This window comes from Pleurodeles waltl, chromosome 11, assembly GCF_031143425.1.
Source record: "Pleurodeles waltl isolate 20211129_DDA chromosome 11, aPleWal1.hap1.20221129, whole genome shotgun sequence".
Classification (NCBI taxonomy): Eukaryota; Metazoa; Chordata; class Amphibia; order Caudata; family Salamandridae; genus Pleurodeles; species Pleurodeles waltl.
The window spans coordinates 868,800,520-868,817,719 of NC_090450.1; the positions used below are offsets into that span (position 1 = coordinate 868,800,520).

At 43.7% G+C, this 17,200-nt stretch overlaps 1 protein-coding gene across 4 annotated transcripts in view; it reads left to right on the top strand.

Annotated features, from left to right (window-relative positions):
• Window positions 1-17,200, top strand: part of GIT2 (GIT ArfGAP 2) — a 374,247-nt gene that overhangs the window by 199,708 nt on the left and 157,339 nt on the right. For all 4 annotated transcript variants that reach the window (XM_069214722.1, XM_069214720.1, XM_069214724.1 and 1 more), the window contains exon 12: window positions 16,371-16,482. In XM_069214722.1, the coding sequence (XP_069070823.1) occupies window positions 16,371-16,482 (112 nt within the window). The remainder of the gene's footprint in view (window positions 1-16,370; window positions 16,483-17,200) is intronic.

Here is a 17,200-nt window from a genome sequence, read left to right on the forward strand (position 1 = left end):
CACTGACTACCATCCATAAAGAAAGTCAGTCCCTGCCCATGTTGTCAGGTATGCTTAGACACGCCACAGATATTTTTAAAGAACCTATTAGGTCAAGAGTCAAGAATCAATTAAACAATATAAGGCAGAACCCTCAGAATCTATATTTATTAGATCACAGATCCCTCCTGACTCTATAGGTGTCAGCACAGCACAGAAATGTGCTAATAGCCAATCAACAGGAGATACTCCTCCTCCTGATAAGGAGAGTAAAAAACTTGATGCAGCAGGAAAAAGAGTGGCTGCACAGGCTGCTAATCATTGGTGTATTGCCAATTCACAGGTACGTCTGGCAAGATATGATAGGGCCCACTGGGACGAGATGGAGAATCTTCTCCAGTACCTCACAGAGGAACATCAAAAAAGGGGACAGAAAATAGTTTCAGAAGGGCAAACTATTTCAAACAACTCCTTAAGATGTGCCACTGATGCTGTGGATACCACAGCACGTAGTATAAATACCAGTGTTAATATAATAAGGCATGCTTGGCTTAGATGCTCGGGCTTCAAGCCAGAAATTCAGCAGGCAGTTCTTAACATGCCTTTCAATAGAAAACACTTGTTTGGTACAGAGGTTGACATCACCAACGAAAAACTCAAAAATGATTAAGAAACAGCAAAAGCTATGGGGGCCCTGCTCACCACACCACATAGGGTTAATTTTTCCGGCCACAATTTAGGGGAGGCTTCAAAACATCATGTACTGAGCCTTCCACCACCCAAACCAAGCAAGGCACACACTTCTACAATAAAGGTTTCTTCAGAGGTTCCTACAGAGGGGCAAGTTATAGAGGTAAGGCACCCACTTCCATAGGTTCCGCCTCAAGTACATGCCAGTGACTACTCATACCTTCCATCAGCCTCCACCTCTCCAGTAGGGGGAATTCTAATGCATTTCTATTCCCAATGGTCACCATGGATCGATGGGTTCTATCAATTATCCAACATGGTTACTGTCTAGAACTCATTTCCATTTTACCAAATACTCCTCCTCGCATTCACAAACTTTCACATGCCCATCTTATTCTTTTAAAAGAGGCACAATCCCTTCTTCTTAAAGGGGCTATAAAAACCAGTTCCCCTGTCACAGCAATGGTTAGGAGTATATTCCCTATACTTCCTTATATCAAAGAACGATGGGTCACTAAGACCAGTTCTAGATCTCTTACCTCTCAATCTATGCATTCTCTCAGAGCATTTCCATATGGTCACTTCCCAAGATGTTATTCCCTATTACAGCAAGGCAATTTCATGACAGCTTTATAGCTCAAAGACACATACTTTCACATTCCTATTCATCCAGCACATCGCAAATATCTTAGATGTGTCATTGCGGGAAACACTGTCAATTCAAAGTTTTACCATTCGGGATAAACAACCCTCCCAGGGTATTCACAAAATGTCTAGTGGTAGTTGCCGCATTCCTCAGGAGACAACACATCCATTCTTCCCCTACTTGGACGACTGGCTCATCAAAGCCAGTGCCATCCAATAATATATCAGTGTCATACTCAGTACACAGTGGACCTTCTCCATACTTTGGGATTCACAATCAACTTTCTCAAATCCCTTCACAGATATAGCCCTATCTTGAAGCAGTTCTCAGTGCTCACTCAGGGTTGGCATATCCAAGCCCAGCTCGAATTAAAGCTTTCCAAACTCTTCTTTCTCAATTATAAGAAAACCACACTTACACAGTGAGAATAGTGATGCAGCTACTAGGAGTGATGGCTTCATGCATTGCTGTTGTTCCTCATGCCAGACTTCATGTGTCCCTTACAGCAATGTCTATCTCCGTCACAGGGTCATCTCCAGGATCTAGTATTGTTGGACCACCAGACTCACTGCTTTCTGCAATGGTGGGATCAGACTAACCCTTCTAAAGGGCAGCCCTTTCAAGACCCTGTGCCTCAAGTCACTGTGTCTACCGAGGCATCACAGATAGGTTGGGGAGCTCACCTCAGCAACCTCACAATACAAGGCCTGTGGGATCCCATTCAACAAAATTCTCACATCAGCTACTTGGAGTTACAAGCAGTCGAAGCACTCAAAGCCTTTCTGCCAAAACTCTCTCACAAAGTGGTTCTAGTTCATACAGACAACATGACAGCATGTATTATCTACAGAAACGGGGGGACATATTTATCTCAATTGTCCCTTTTTGTTCACACAATTTGGAAATTGGTAATTTACCATCACATTCACTTACTGGCAGAATATCTCCAAGGACTGGACAACCAGTTTGCAGACCCCCTCGGCAGGATGCAGCAAAAGGTTCACAAATGGGAACTTCACCCACAAGTACTTCACCAATACTTTCAACAGTGGAAATCACCACAACTAGACCTTTTAGCCACTGCAGAAAATTCAGAATGCCAAAACTTTGCCTCCAGATACCCACACCCTCAGTCCAAGGGCAATGCTGTATGGATCAATTTTTCAGGGATATTTCCTTACGCTTTTCCACCTCTCCTACTCCTTCGATCTGTAGTTCGAAAAATGACAAACATCACTCACCATGATCCTTGTAGCTCCCACATGGGCACGGTAATCTTGGTTCACAACACTATTGGATCTGTTGGTGGTTCCTCACAGGAAACCCCCAACAGGCCAGCAAAAACCTTGTGATATGTCTCCTAAGTCATAGATTTTGGTTATTTGAAACTCCCCTCATGATGTATGGAAATTCTTAGAGAGGCCTAGAACCTAAACCTAGAACTAGACAGTGTTGTTCTGCAAAATGGAAACATTTTCTTTACTACTGTCAACCTAGACACATTGGTCCACTCAAAGCCTCGATTGAAGACATTGTTATCTGCTACATTTATAAACAGCCAACTTAGCATACTCATCTATTAGACTTAATTTAGCAGATATAGCTGCTTACTACCAAAATACACAACATATGTCTTTATTCAGAATTCCAGTAATCAAAGCCTTTATGGAAGGCCTCGAGTCATTTCACCTAGGGTTCCTCCAGACCCATTATGGAACCTTTGATGTTGTCCTTATTAGACTCATAGGTTGGCCTTTGGAGCCTATGCATTCCTGTTCATTACAATTTCTTGTGGCTATCACTATAAGTGAAATACAAGCTCAAATTTTAGAAGAACCATTCTTCCAGTTACACAAGGATAGGGTAGTTCTTAGGACAAATCCTAAATTCCTTCCAAAAGTAGTTTCACCATTTCACGTTAATCAGTTGAGTTATCTGTTTTGTTTTCCCACAGCCAGACTCAGTCGCTGAAAGAGCGCTTTACACAATAGATGTTGAAAGGACTCTTATGTATTACATTGATAGGACTAAAAGCTTTGGAAAATCTAAACAGATTTTGTAGCATTTTCTATGCCTCATAAAGGCAATCCAATTTAAAAAAAACAAATTAAAAAAAAACTGGTATAGCCAGATGAATAGTCCAGTGTTTTCAAACTTGCTATCTTAAAGCCAAAAGACTTTTACCTATAACTCCCAGAGCACATTCTACCAAAACAAAGGGTGCTTCTATGGCTTTGGAAACATTCCAGTAGCAGGAATTTGTGAAGCTGCTACTTGGTCTACACCACATACATTTACTAAGCAGTATTGTGTAGATTTTTTAGCGGAGCAACAGGCTATTGTTGGCCAAGCGGTGCTCAGGACACATGTTCTAACTGCTCCAACTTCTACTGCCTAGCCACCGTTTGCTTGGAGGGGACTGCTTTACAGTCTATGCATAGCATGTTTATCTACAGCTACGCATGCCAACGATCAGAAAATGTTACTTACCTAGTAGACATCTAGGTGCATATTTCTTACCGACCCACCCATCTCCCCGCTCTGATTTCTAGGTACAAGTACTTGCCTTTCAGGGCCTTAATTTTGACACACTAATAGTCAGTGTTCTTCTTGGCTCTGTGCCTCTGGCAGGCGTGGAAAGTCATGAAAAGAAACTGACATCGGCTTGCCTGGGTGGCACCTGTATAGGACCTGCGGCGTCATTTCCAGCGTGGATAATGCTGACGATGAATGTGGTGCCGATCAACACCAACTACCGACGTGCAGGGGTACTTTTCATAAAAATCTTGGGGAGAATTTAAAGATAAGGAATCTGCAGCTAGATATAGTCCCTACCTGATAAGGCATTACCGGAGGTAAGTAACTTGCCCAGCAGCACTAGTATTGGTTTTCCTATTGCCTGGGATACTGTCTTCAGCAGATGGTAGTTGAGTTGCAATTCATTGTAACTCTGCAGTGTGTGGCTAAAGTAGTCCACTTTGTTTTTGTTTCTTGTAGATGTATGGCCTTTAAAGATATCTTGTGACTTATGAACATGCCCAGCAAGTGTTGAGCATGTTGTGCTGTCCTTTCTAACCAACACCAACTAATGTTGTGCTTGCAGTAGAAAGGACTGAAGACCTCACTTGATGGCCTTCAGTTCCAACATATTGTTTCCTTTGCATACTGCTGCCATTTGACTTTTTTCTCTTGAGTATGAGCCTCTTCCTTTTATTGAGGCATCTGAGCTTAAGACAAAGTCTATTTGGTGAGGAAGGTGTGTTAGGCTTACTTCTTTGTCTTAGTTAATTCCAACACAAGAGACCTTTTAATCGTGCAGATATGATTTATCTTTGAGCATCAGTCCTAATCTTTAGAACAGCTGCATGTAGATGATTACCGAGTTGTACTTGGCTAACCAGTTGGCTAGGTATGGTTACACCAGGTGACCCAAGCTTCAAAGGTGAGCTGCCACTGGTACCATACACTTTGTGAATATTCTCACAGCCGGCTTGAGGTGAAAAGAGAGCGCTCTGAACTTGTAATTGTGGCCGGCCACTTCAAACCCTAAATATTTATAATGATTGCAAGGTATTCGGATCCCAAAGTAGGTGTGTCAAAGATCCAAGGATACTAAGAATGCAACAGTTCTTGTAGAGTGATCATATGGGAAGAGGTTGAGGTGGCATAGGTCTAGGATGGCCTATATTCACCTGACAGTATCTTCTTGATTAGAAAGAGCCTCAACTAGAAGCCTACATTTTGCTGATGTTTTGGAACTTGTTTTATGAAGCATAAGAAGGATTTCGGTGTTCAGTAGGTGCAGATGTTCGCTCTTCACCTTGGGTGGCATATCATTCTGTTTAGGGTCATTTGCTGCCTTCCTGAACTGAAGGCTGATATCCTTCCACCAATCAGCCAACTGGTCAGAGAACAGAAGTAGTAGTCGCAGATACTGAGGGCCTGTGAGTGGCGAGTGCCTGTGCGTTGTGATTTCATCTGGGTGCCTTCCTTAAGCCTAGATTTGCCGCTCGTTGTAGGATGCCAATGGTGGTACTTTAAAGGAATTACGTTACTGTTAATCGTAATAGTACTAATTGTATTAGATCTGTTGTATCTGGTTGGTTTATATCCTCTGTGGTATGAACTGCTTATTCTTCTGTTGCCGCAAAAAGGCTAGTATCGTAGATGATATAAGACACGGTCAGATCTGGCCATGTCTGTATCAGTGTTTATATTCTGAAGAGCTCTGTCAATATGTTTCTGGAGCTGGGCCCCTCCACAAAATGGCATATCCAGTAAATTGGTTTGAACTTCCAGCATGAAGTAGGTCGGGTTAGCCAAACATTTCTTCGAAGATTCAAGGTTTGTTGTGTTCTTTGCTGCAACCGTGGTAGCCACTGACTTTATCCCCTTCTCAGAGAATCCCCTTATTTTCTTTCTTGTCCTCTGGTTGAAGCTGGATTTGTAAGCTATATCCAATCCCATCTGACAATCTTATCTGGTGGTAATGAACCTGTCCTTCACTGTTCTAGTTGAAATGACCGCCATAGAGAGGAACCCTTTTCCCACAGGCATCTATTCTTCTGTCCTTTTGCTTTAGAAGTTGGGCGGTAAAATGGTATTGGGGGTTCTTCAATCTTCTTTTGGTCGCATGTGTGACGACAGACTCCCCTTTGGAGTGCCTTACTAGGCTTGCTGGGGTGTTGTCCAATGCTTTGTATTTCTTATAAAGCCATTTTTTATTGATCTAGGTGGTTGCAATGAAATCTTGCTCGGACATGGGTTTTATTTGATTTGTCCCTTTTCCTGTTTGATATGCACATTCAAGGGGACTGTAATGTGTTGCCCAGCGAAATTTAATTGGCAGTGTGATTGTTAACTTACTGTGGTGGTGTCATTGAGGGATGAGAAGTTCTCCTCTTCTTGACTTCACACGTAGGTAAAGAGACACAGGCCAGCTGGTCTTCTTTAGAGCCTTTTTAAGGATTTTTTTTCCTGAGAGTTGTAGAAAATGGAGACCAATTTGTCCTCAGAAAACTACTTTTTTTCATCTGATTTGGCATTCCAGTTAGTGTTTATTATGCTGCCTTCTCCTTCTCAGGGGATATGCTGTGGACCGATTCATTGCTAAAAGATGGAGTATTAGCAGCTTTAGATTTTTGTAACCACCTCAGAAGCGTCCCCTAATGGTCGTTGAGACTTTTGCCTGAACATTTTCTACAGCTTTTACAGTCTTTAGGCCTGTGATCTGGATATACTATACTTATCAGCAGAACATCTGAATAAACCCTCATTTCGCCACAAGTCTCACAGACTTTGAAGATGCTATTTTTAAGAAGATTTTGTTTAAGGAGTAGGATGCAATTTGTGACAAATAATAATTTCTCACCTAATCTAGAGGTAGTGGGGTATGACTTAAGACTCACACACTAAAACAAAAGATTTTGAGAAGAATGTCTGAAGTAAATTGTTAATTTACCTTTCTGAAGAGAGAGAAAAGCTCCTGGTCTTCTTTTCCTCATGACATGCAGTATTAGGTGAGGTGAGAATGTCTCTGGCATGTTTGAAAGCCACTCATTGACTGGACTTCAGGTCTTTTGGAATAAGGCGACTGGTCCATTGAAGTATTTTTTACAACATTTTTATGAGTTATGTTACAGGGACAAATCACAAAATAGAAGACATCAAGTTCTCATATTCAAGTAGTTGTCAAGTGAGGAAAGGCAAAGAAAGCCAACCATAGCATGGTCAGGATCAGTAGTGACATTTGCAAAGACGTTAATTATGTATTGAAAATAATTGAAGGTATTTGTGTGGATAGCTGTCATGCCTGGGACTAACTCATCAGACTCTGACAGAACGGGCAGGTATATAGGTAATGCCATGCTGAAACATTCTCCACAGGCTCCCCAGATTCAAGAGTGTTTATGCGGGCAACACCGGGACTGGTTACCTCACTCTCTAAGGTGACAAAATGATCCACCCACTTCATCCAGTTGCTTGGGAGTGGGATGTCTCCTTCTTCCACCTTTTTTTGCTATTAGGCATCCAAGCCCTAGCAATATTTGTCTATGGCTGGGTCTCCACCCACCCTCATTCCCCCACCAAAACTCGTCCTGCATTCCTAGCAAAGCTATTTTGGGAGTTGGAGTTACAGAAATTCCCCTCGCAAGCCACAGCATGCGGTGTAAGTAACTCTAGAACAGTTGGATGAGAGGAAATTTCCATGAACCAGTGGACGTCAGAGCCCACCTCACCTGTGGATTTGTAGGAATGTAAATTCTCAAGTATTCAAAATGTCTTAGGACCACAGGAAGTTTGGTCATCAGAACCACTCTGTCAGTGTTTTCCCTTCAGTATCAGAGCTGATTTGTGTTCATTGCTTCCCTTGCAGAAACGTCTCCAAATAACATAAGGATATGCGTTAATTTATTGCAGGTGGTGGGGGATCTTACATAAAAATGCAAACATCATCCGCATATAAGGTTATGCTGTCATCTAGTGGCGAACTGTGTATCAGTCTGTGAAGATGTCACCTATGTCACTAGCCTCAGAGAGATGGTCACACCACGCACAGTATGGAGGCTGGGGATTATCGTGGATGGCAGCTCCTGGGTTGCCAACCACTACAATAGTTTTCCAGATTTGTCAATTGCACACGCCGGCCATCCATACATGCCATGCTGTATCCTGAGACAAATCTTTTTATTGATATTGAGCAGAGCCAACTGCCTCAACTGTACCTCTTCTCTGGACAGCGGAGATTGTTGCCTGAGCTCCTTCACCTTGGTTTTCAGAATTACATTATTACATTTGCGCTCTACTTATTTCCACTTGAAGTAGTCAGAAATATCAACTCTAATGGAAGTGGCAAAGTCACCATCCAAAAGCCAACAGGCGCTTAGGCCCCAGTTGCCTCAATCTCGATTGTCTGATTTAGCTGGGCAGAGCAATGCGGAAGAATGATTGGCTAATTTCCCAGGGGAGTGTTTCTATTCCCACTACATCATGGACAATGCCTGCTGGTATGAACACGTAATCCCGTCCTGACATGCATATATGGGCATGGAAATGAAAGATCTATCCATAGGCCACAGGGTGCCTAGCACGCCACACATATCTGCCAGGCCCAAGGAGGAGGACCATTCTGGCAACATTTGTGTGTGGTGCAACTTAGATGGCTTGAGGCACCACATGTCAAATATTGTAGTGTGACACCAAGGAGAGTGGGAGGGGTGTACACACTGATTAACATACATTTCAGCCCATTGATTCTACCACATAGCAGCACATACTATCCAAGCATCTATGGCTGGCGTACCCCACAAGAGTCACATTTAGCAGCTTTGGTGGATCTATCCTGTTTAACTTGTGGGGTGTAATATAGATGTGATACACATAGTGGAAATGCATTATTTTGAACCTGAGGTTGCACAACACTGTGCGTACTAGTGCAGATGCATGTGTCCATTCAGTGCCACCACTGGGTTGCCTGCGGGCCACCAATGGAGTTCTACTCATATCCCACTTAGGGCGCTGTAAAGCAATGTAATAACCCAGTTACCTGCTTCCACGAGCCAACAGGCAACGTGTTGTAATAAAGTTGTATGTCTGGGACAACTAACCAACATCCACCATATCGCTCTTAAGAACTGCCAGCGCCACCCTGCTGTGTCTTCCCGCCCACACTAAGGAAATCAACAGGCTATCCAGCTTTTTAAAAAACCTGGGCTCAAGAGGGAAGAGTGAGTTTTGGATGAGGTAGGGACAGCGCGGGTGGAAGACCATTTTTGCAATGGCCGCTCTACCCATCACTGAGAGAGGAAGCCTATTCCAGAAGGCAGTTGTGTTCTTGAGACTGACAAATTTGCTAGCATTCGCGCCAAGAATTTTCAATTCTATTAAGGAAACGGAGGCGTGGATTATGCTTCTCTCTTTCTTTACTACTCTTCAACAGCAGCCAAACAAATTATCAACAATGTACATTAACATAAAACCATAGAGCACGTATTACGCCATGTCTCCATCCACTAATCCCATGAAGGCTACCCCTTCAAAAGTCCGCTGTACTCTCATAACTTTCACTTTCTTTGCAGAAAAAGTTCATAAGCTGTCCAAGAAAACCAACTAACATTGACATCAACAGCAATTCTCCAACAGGACTACTATACGAAGCCAGAAACTTTAGACCCTAACTGTTGCCTCCAATGATCATCTGGAGAATATTCCTCCTTCCGTCGTTCAAACTATATCTCCACCCAAGCATCTGAAGATCGGTCCTCAGTCTGTCTTTTGCTCTGTAACTAAAACAATACATAATATTAGAAACCTATAAGTCTCATTAACCTCAACCATGAGGGGATAAATATATAACTAAAATCATGCAATTTCCTTAATCATCAACATGTTGACAACAACAGATAAACAACAGCATCAACATTTTCTCTGAAACCCAGAACTAGGGTGGGATAATCCTTGCCTCTGTGTCCGTAATAGAATTGAAAATTCTTGGAGCAAATGCTAGCAACTTTTTCATTCTATGTCGGGACCAGAGGCTCAGATTATGCTGGTTTAAAACTGAGTAACTACCACTGAAGCAACATCCACCACAGGTTTATAATAAAACCGTTTAAAAACTGAATCTGACTACCAATCTGCTGTTTTCATAATATTATGCAGGGATCTATCCAGACCTACTGATTTTGAAGCCATAGCACCCCTCACGGAGTGTGCTCCGAAGATTCCAATGTCAATACCAGCCTCCTTCATGACATCTCTGACCCATCTCGCTATAGTAGCGAATGACACGGGTGTGAAAGGTTTTTGCAATGCAATCAATGACTGCCCATGAAGGTCACTCCTAATCAGCTGAGTACTGATTTCATAAGCCTTTAAACATTTCGCAAAACACAATTGCTTATTAAATGGAAAAGCTGGATACTGAATAATTTTAGTCAAGGTTTTTGTTCTTTTTGTAAATACTCTACCTGCAAGATCCTGTGTCTTCACATCTGTTTTCTCCTGCAGGAAACTAGACAAAGTAACATAGCCAGCTTGGCAGAAAGCTGCTTCCTAGTCAACAAACTATTCTGAGGCCATTTCTCAAAAGGGTTTAAAACCATATTTACATCCCACAAAAATAAATATTTAGGTTTTGGGGGATTCAACTGCCAGATAACCTTCATTAATTTACAAACCACAGGATGCATGCCCACAGACACGTTACCTACCTGCATATGCCCTGCTGCAATGGCTGACCGAAAGTTATTTACTGACCTGTAAGACAAGCCTTCAGAAGCCTTCATAGAGAGAAAATCCACACTGGGTTAATTAGAACCACGTCTGCTCTCTGGCGCTTCACTTGAGCGGCCACTCTCGATATGCTGAATGGGGGAAGGCGTCATTCAGATTGCTCAACCAATCCTGAAGAAAAGCATCTGTCACCATTGCTTCTGGCTCCGGCCTCCAACTGAAGAACCTCTCCCGCTGATGATGCAGCTGATGTGTCATGAATCAGAGCAAATAACTGCGGATGCAGTTTCCAATCACTGGGGTCTCTTAGAAATCTGGAGTTCCAATCCACTATGGTGTTGGACTGCCTCAGAAAGTACTCCCGTCTCACTATGATCTTGCTATCCAGGCACAAGTGCCAAAAGTCCCTGGCCATCTCCGCCAGGAGTCTGGACCTGGTTCCCCCCAACTTGTTGATATATCTGACCGCAGAGATATTGTCCATCCTCAAAAGGATGCAACATGATAACTTCTTCAGGGATAGAGCCTGAGTAGCGAAGGATCCTGCCATCAGTTCCAGACAATTGATGTGCATCTCAAGTTCGTGAGGGGCCCACCTGCCTCTCGTGGATACCTCTCTACACCGCGCTCCCCAGCCCCATTGGCTGCCATCTGATTCTATGATGACGTCTGGCTGCGCACCGAAAATTTCCCTCCCATTCCACGCCTCGACCTGTTCCAACCACCACTGCAGTTCTGCTCTGACCTCTACAGAAAGAGGATCCTGCTCTGAATAGGCTTAGCCTTTCCATAGATGCTGAATCTTCAACCTCTGCAAAGTTTGATAATGCAGCGGGCCTGGAAATACCGCTTGAATGGATGAAGCTCGCAGGGCCCACCAGTCTTGCCATCTGTTGCAGAGACACAGTCGATCTGGAAAGGGCCATCCTCTATTCCTTCTTGATATCTCGGATTTTCACTTTGGGTAACAAAAGCGTTGCCTTGACAGAATCCACTAGGAATCCTAGAAATTCTACATAGTGAGATGGGACTAAGCTGGATTTCTCTCTGTTGATCACAAATCCTAAGTCTTGGAGAAGATCGATTGTCATCTGGAGATGCTTGATCACCATCTCGTGCAATTGCGCCATAATCAATATGTCCAAATACACAATCAGACGAATTCCCTTTTCTCTCAGACACACTGTCACTGGCTTCATAACTTTGGTGAAACACCACGGGGCTGAGGCCAGCCCGAACGGCAGCACCAGGTACTCATACCACTGGTCTTTCCATTGGAACTGTAAGAAACGCCTGTGGGGTGGAAAAATGGGAATAGTCAGATAGGCGTCTTTCAAGTCCAGTCGGACCATCCACTCGCCTTCCTGAAGAAGATTCCCTCAGGAGATGAATCCCCTCCATTTTGAAATGCTTGTAAACAATCCAGAAATTGAATTTGCGCAAGTTCAAAACCAATCTGTGACCACCTCCTTTCTTTTGCACCAGGAGATATTGCTGCAGAAGCCTTGGGGATGGGGTTCGCATAGCGTCACAGCCTGTTTCCGCAGCAATTCCTCTGTTTCCCCAACTCTTCCTCTTGTTGGGAAAAATGGAGAGGTTTTGAACACCCTTGCTGATAAGGGGTTTGGGAAAAACTCCATGTGAAAAGAACCCACGCATCGCAGGTGAGTTAAGTGGCAGTTGTGTGTAAATAGTCTGACCCTGCCCCCCAGAGGAACATTTGATAAATCAAGCATTCTTACCTGAATTACCAGATGGATAGAATCCCCTCAAACTTCTGCCTCATCTCAATTTGTGGTATCTGGCTCGAGAAGAGAAGAAGGTTCCCCCAATGGTGGAGTCTTGATATCCTCCTCGCTGACCTTTATACGCCCCCCCACTATGGGAGGCCTCGCAAAGATTGACGGCCTGATGAGCGGCTTCGACCTCACCCGGCCTTGATGAAATGTTTTGGTTGGAAAACTTTCTTCATAGACGTCTGCGCCTTGTCAAAGGCAGTGAAGGTACTGACATATTTCCCAATATGTTCAACAAATTTTCCCCCCAAGAGGAGTCGGTCAGCGAAGGGGCCCGCTTCCGCTGGTGCCAAACCTGAAAGTTTGGGATCTATTCTCATGAGATGTCATACAATTGGCATTACCAAGGAGGGATGGCGAGCTGGGTCCAACCAGCGAGAATATCAGGATCGATGGGGTCACCCTTCTCTTTACCTTGTAGTTTTATCTCCAGGATTTTCGCAAGGGGCCCCTCAACATCCAGCATCTTATCCTGGCATTCCTTTCATGCCCTGTCGATTCCCTTCTTGGGATCCCTGGAGTATTTCTTAAAGAAGGTAGTGATGCTTGGATCCACCTCCAGCGTAAGAACCCCCTTATCCGGGAGGTCTGGTTTGGGGCATTCTGCCCTGAGGTGATTGCGCACATCCTTATCAATAATTGCAATTGAGCTGTGATGGGCCGCGGAGCTGCCGTCAAGGACTTATGAATGGAGTGTTGAACAGACGCGTCCAAGGCCTGCAGAGGATGCACCTCATCATTATACTCCCCAACCTCTTCAATATCCTCCTCCAAATAGGCTGCACCATCAAATAGGTTCTTGTCTGCCATAATTTAAACAATCCCCTACTTCTTCTACATCATTGCTGCAGGCCAGACGCTTCCGTTGATTCTTCATCTATTGCAGATACATCTTCTTGGCGCCCTGATGCCCACCAAGTCTGCTTTCTTCTCTCCCAGCTCTTGGAGTGCTGTTCATCTGGGTTTTGGTTGCATTCTGGGGAGTACTCTGTCTCAACAACACCACTCCGCCGCCTCCCCTCCTTCCCCCCACCACCGCCCAGGCGGAGCTCCTGGATGCGAAGCTCAAGCCACCTTCAGGTGTCATCTTGTGCCTCAAAAAATGGGTTTCCACTGGTGGTTCACCTTGAGCTTAGTGGGAAAGAACACGGAAAGAACTGTTTATACTTCAGTTGCGTTGCACAGTTTTTGCTTGACATCCGTGTACGATTTCTGCAGCTGCTGGACCTTGAGTATGTAGTCCGGGATGATCGTAAATTTAGATGATTCATAGTAGACAGTTCCCTTGTCGCTGACAACGTTAAGGATTGCATCCTGGTCACCACCATTCAGGAGAAGTGCCACGAGAGGCCTGAGCAGAGCTCATGGGGAAGGCCTGAGGCCAGGGAGAGATGACCCCTTTAATACCAACGAACACAGAGCAGTCCTCACCTAGGCTTATGACAGCTGTCAGTCTGACACAGAATTTGAGAGCTTGGGACCCTCAACCAGAGCTCGAAGCGGGAGGATCTGTGGGGCATGACGAGCCCATACTTTTTTTGCTAAAAGTAAACCTCCTCGGGGAGGCTTTGACACTTGATATGCCTCAGCTAAAGTAATTAAAAAGTGAGGCTTCTGTGATGTGAAGCTGATGGAGGAACAGAGAGCTAATCAAGAAACAAGCCTCTTTGCCAGGGAATCTGCTGCCTTAAAGAATGTAAATGTGTGCCAAGGGTAACTCTGCAAATGTAAAGCCTGCTTCGGAACAGGCATTGTCTTTAATTAATGGATTCACTAGAAACTTCCTGACCTATTCTTTTTGAGAGGTACTCTAAGGGGATTACTAGCTTAACTGTGGAGTGTGAACGTTTAATTGACAGTTATAACAACTGTTGCTCTATGTACAGTCTGCATATTGCAATGGACAGTTATCAAAAGGTTTGCTCTATGCAGTCTGCATGTCACTAAAAATTGCATTTTTGTAGCACTTTTATTTCTAAACCTAAATCTTTTTTTGTGGTATTTTGGGGCATCATATCTTTTACTGTGTGTAATGCAAGTTTAAAATGACTAACATGTTCACAGTGCTTTCTGTCCCACGCTGGGACCTTATAGCACTAAAAATACGCCAGTCACTATTCCCCCACTGCACTAATCAGGATTCAGGTTCTGTTGTTACACAGATATGTGCATTAACCAATAGACGTTTTATAGCATAATATAGTGCATTTCTTTCTGATTCGTTCAACTTGCGTTTATTTTTCATTTAAAATGTGTTATTTTATATGGCGTTACCTGGAAATGAAAGACCAACAAAATAGTTACTGAATATTTAGTTTTTTTACCAGACTTTTGACCCTGGACCCATGCTCACTGACTCTTTGCCAGTTGCACTCAGGATCACAGTTTCCATACGTCTTTTTTAATGCCCTTCCACCGCTGCCCTCAACTCACTCCTCAACTGTGGATATTCTTATGTTGTTGCACCTTCTATAACTTTCAGGATTTTGGTGGACTTAAGCAATTGTGAGACCTCAGATTGCAGGTCTCGAATGACCTCTTCTGCAGGTTTACCGTCATCCTCAGTCACACAAGCCACCTAGTTTCGCAAATCTTGTTGCCAGTGTGAGACTTCAAGGCCCACCGTACCAATTTTCTTGCTGAGCGATTATCCAGTTCTGTGAATTGCTTGCAGATTGATGACCTGCCCTGGGTTACTGGTCCTGCCATTGGAGGCAACAGGAACAACAGGGTCGAGAGGCCTTTGCAAATGTGCCTTCCCCTGTGAGGGAGTAGGACTGTTTTTGTGTTTTGCCATGACAGATGTTTCGGTCTATGTACAGGCTGCAGATTGTGGTGTAGTGTCCTGCAGGACACGTCATGCAGTTCCCTAGTGGCAGTGCCAACACCCACCCCACACCATCCAACAATGGCATCACCTGTCGGGAGACCCTGCTAATAAAAGGGGGCGGGTGCATGTGCCCTGGGTCAGTTATGCACCCACCACCCTAGCGTCAGTGTCGTCATTGTATGTGATATGTGGGCTTTAGGGCCAACTACTTAACATTGGCGACTAGTGGGTCCGACCGCACGTGCGATGCACAGAGAGCACAGAATGTTCATGTGGGGGAGGTGTAGATGGATTCTGGAGTACAGGGCTGGCACTAGGCATGGTCTGCCCAGGGCCCAGAACTCAGCCCACCAACTTGGGGCCCTCAAGTGCGACACAGCAGGACAAGGGAGGAAAGTTGTCTTCTTGCAAGGGAACCCCCTCCCCTGACCTCTTCTATGATGTAGAGAGGTGAACCTCAGGGGTGTTGAGCCCATCCCAGTTGCAAAGATACATATTCTGCTGGTTTGTCCTGCAATTAGGCGCCGCTGCTGATGCCAACAGAAAGAGGACTGGCACTGCACCTCACTGAAGAAGGTAAATGTCTGTCTATCTGCCCCGCTTTGCAGGATGAAAGGAGAGTGGCGGGTCTTCCGCTCCCAGCAGTGGAGCCAAGTGGGAAGGAAAACCTGAGGCCACTCTGCCAAGGGGAGCGAGAACACCACCTTCTTGAGCACCATCACACACGGGCTACCGCAACGTCCGATGCAGCATTCAATCCATGAGTCAGAGAAATGTCTCCAGAGACGAGCTCACAGAGTTGCAACCACTATCTTCAGTAGCCAGACCATGTCCCCAGTATAATGTTCTACGTTCTTTAAGAGCCCTATACTCCCTTATTCCATTTGTAAGGTTACTGTGTGACTTTCAACTCCCTAACTAGGAATAATTCAAACATGTGAATCTCTAAAAAATATCCAGTGCTAGAGAAGTAGTTCATTAGCAACTTTCAGGTACCATTTTTTCTGTGTTTTTTACATAGTTAATACTATTTTATGAAAAGCTGCTGGTGACCTAAGAATGGGCATTTATATAATTTTTATTGCTTAAATTGAGCTCCATTTGTGAACTAAGAAACATATATAATTTACAAGATAATTATCATTGTTAGTAAATCATTAAACTAATGTGTGTTGCATCACGTTTTGTATTTCAGGGACGGCAAAAACTTGCTCGCTTCAGTGCTCATGAATTTGCTACATTAGTTATAGACATTTTGAGTGATGCTAAGCGAAGACAACAAGGAAATTCTATTAATGGTTCAAAAGGTAAAACATAAATATGTATTCTATTTTTTCTGATAACCCTGTTATGTCTGTTTTGATGTGGTAGCATTGTCAGCTTCGTCTTTGCTTCACTGGCACCATAGCAAATCCTTTAATTTATTGCATGGCTGGAACACTCATTCTAATCGTTTTATGAGTTTTCACAGGAAGTACTCATCTGTACCTCATATCTGGGATATGTTACCTATTTTATATTTATTATAGATATTCCAAAATTCGGTGAAAATATTGTTTTTCAGAAACTGCTCCAAGTTATTGACCTTGATTAATGAAGGTATCAGGTACCAGTTTCTACTGTTACCTATTACGGATATGAGTTGGAATGTCAATATAAATTGTGTGCAGTATCCAAATCTTTCGTGGCATTGTTTATTTTTAAGTATTCAACCTCAGCTTAGGAAACCTCCACGAGCAAATTCTTTGAAAAGGTTTTACCGCGGGCATCTCTACTGAAGCCAGTAAAATAGCCCAAGGAAATTAAGTTGTTTTCCAGATTTCTCGGTTTATCCCCTTTGGAATAATGTGCCAGCATGGCTCCATCATGCTGCTGAAACTTTACCTAGGTGCAATATGGGGAAAAATATAACCATTTCTACTTAAAACCTCTCACTACACATTATTGCTTCACTGATTATTTAATAGCTATGTCTTTTTTAATACTCGATCCACTCTATATAAATTCCTCTGCAGAGCCTATCAA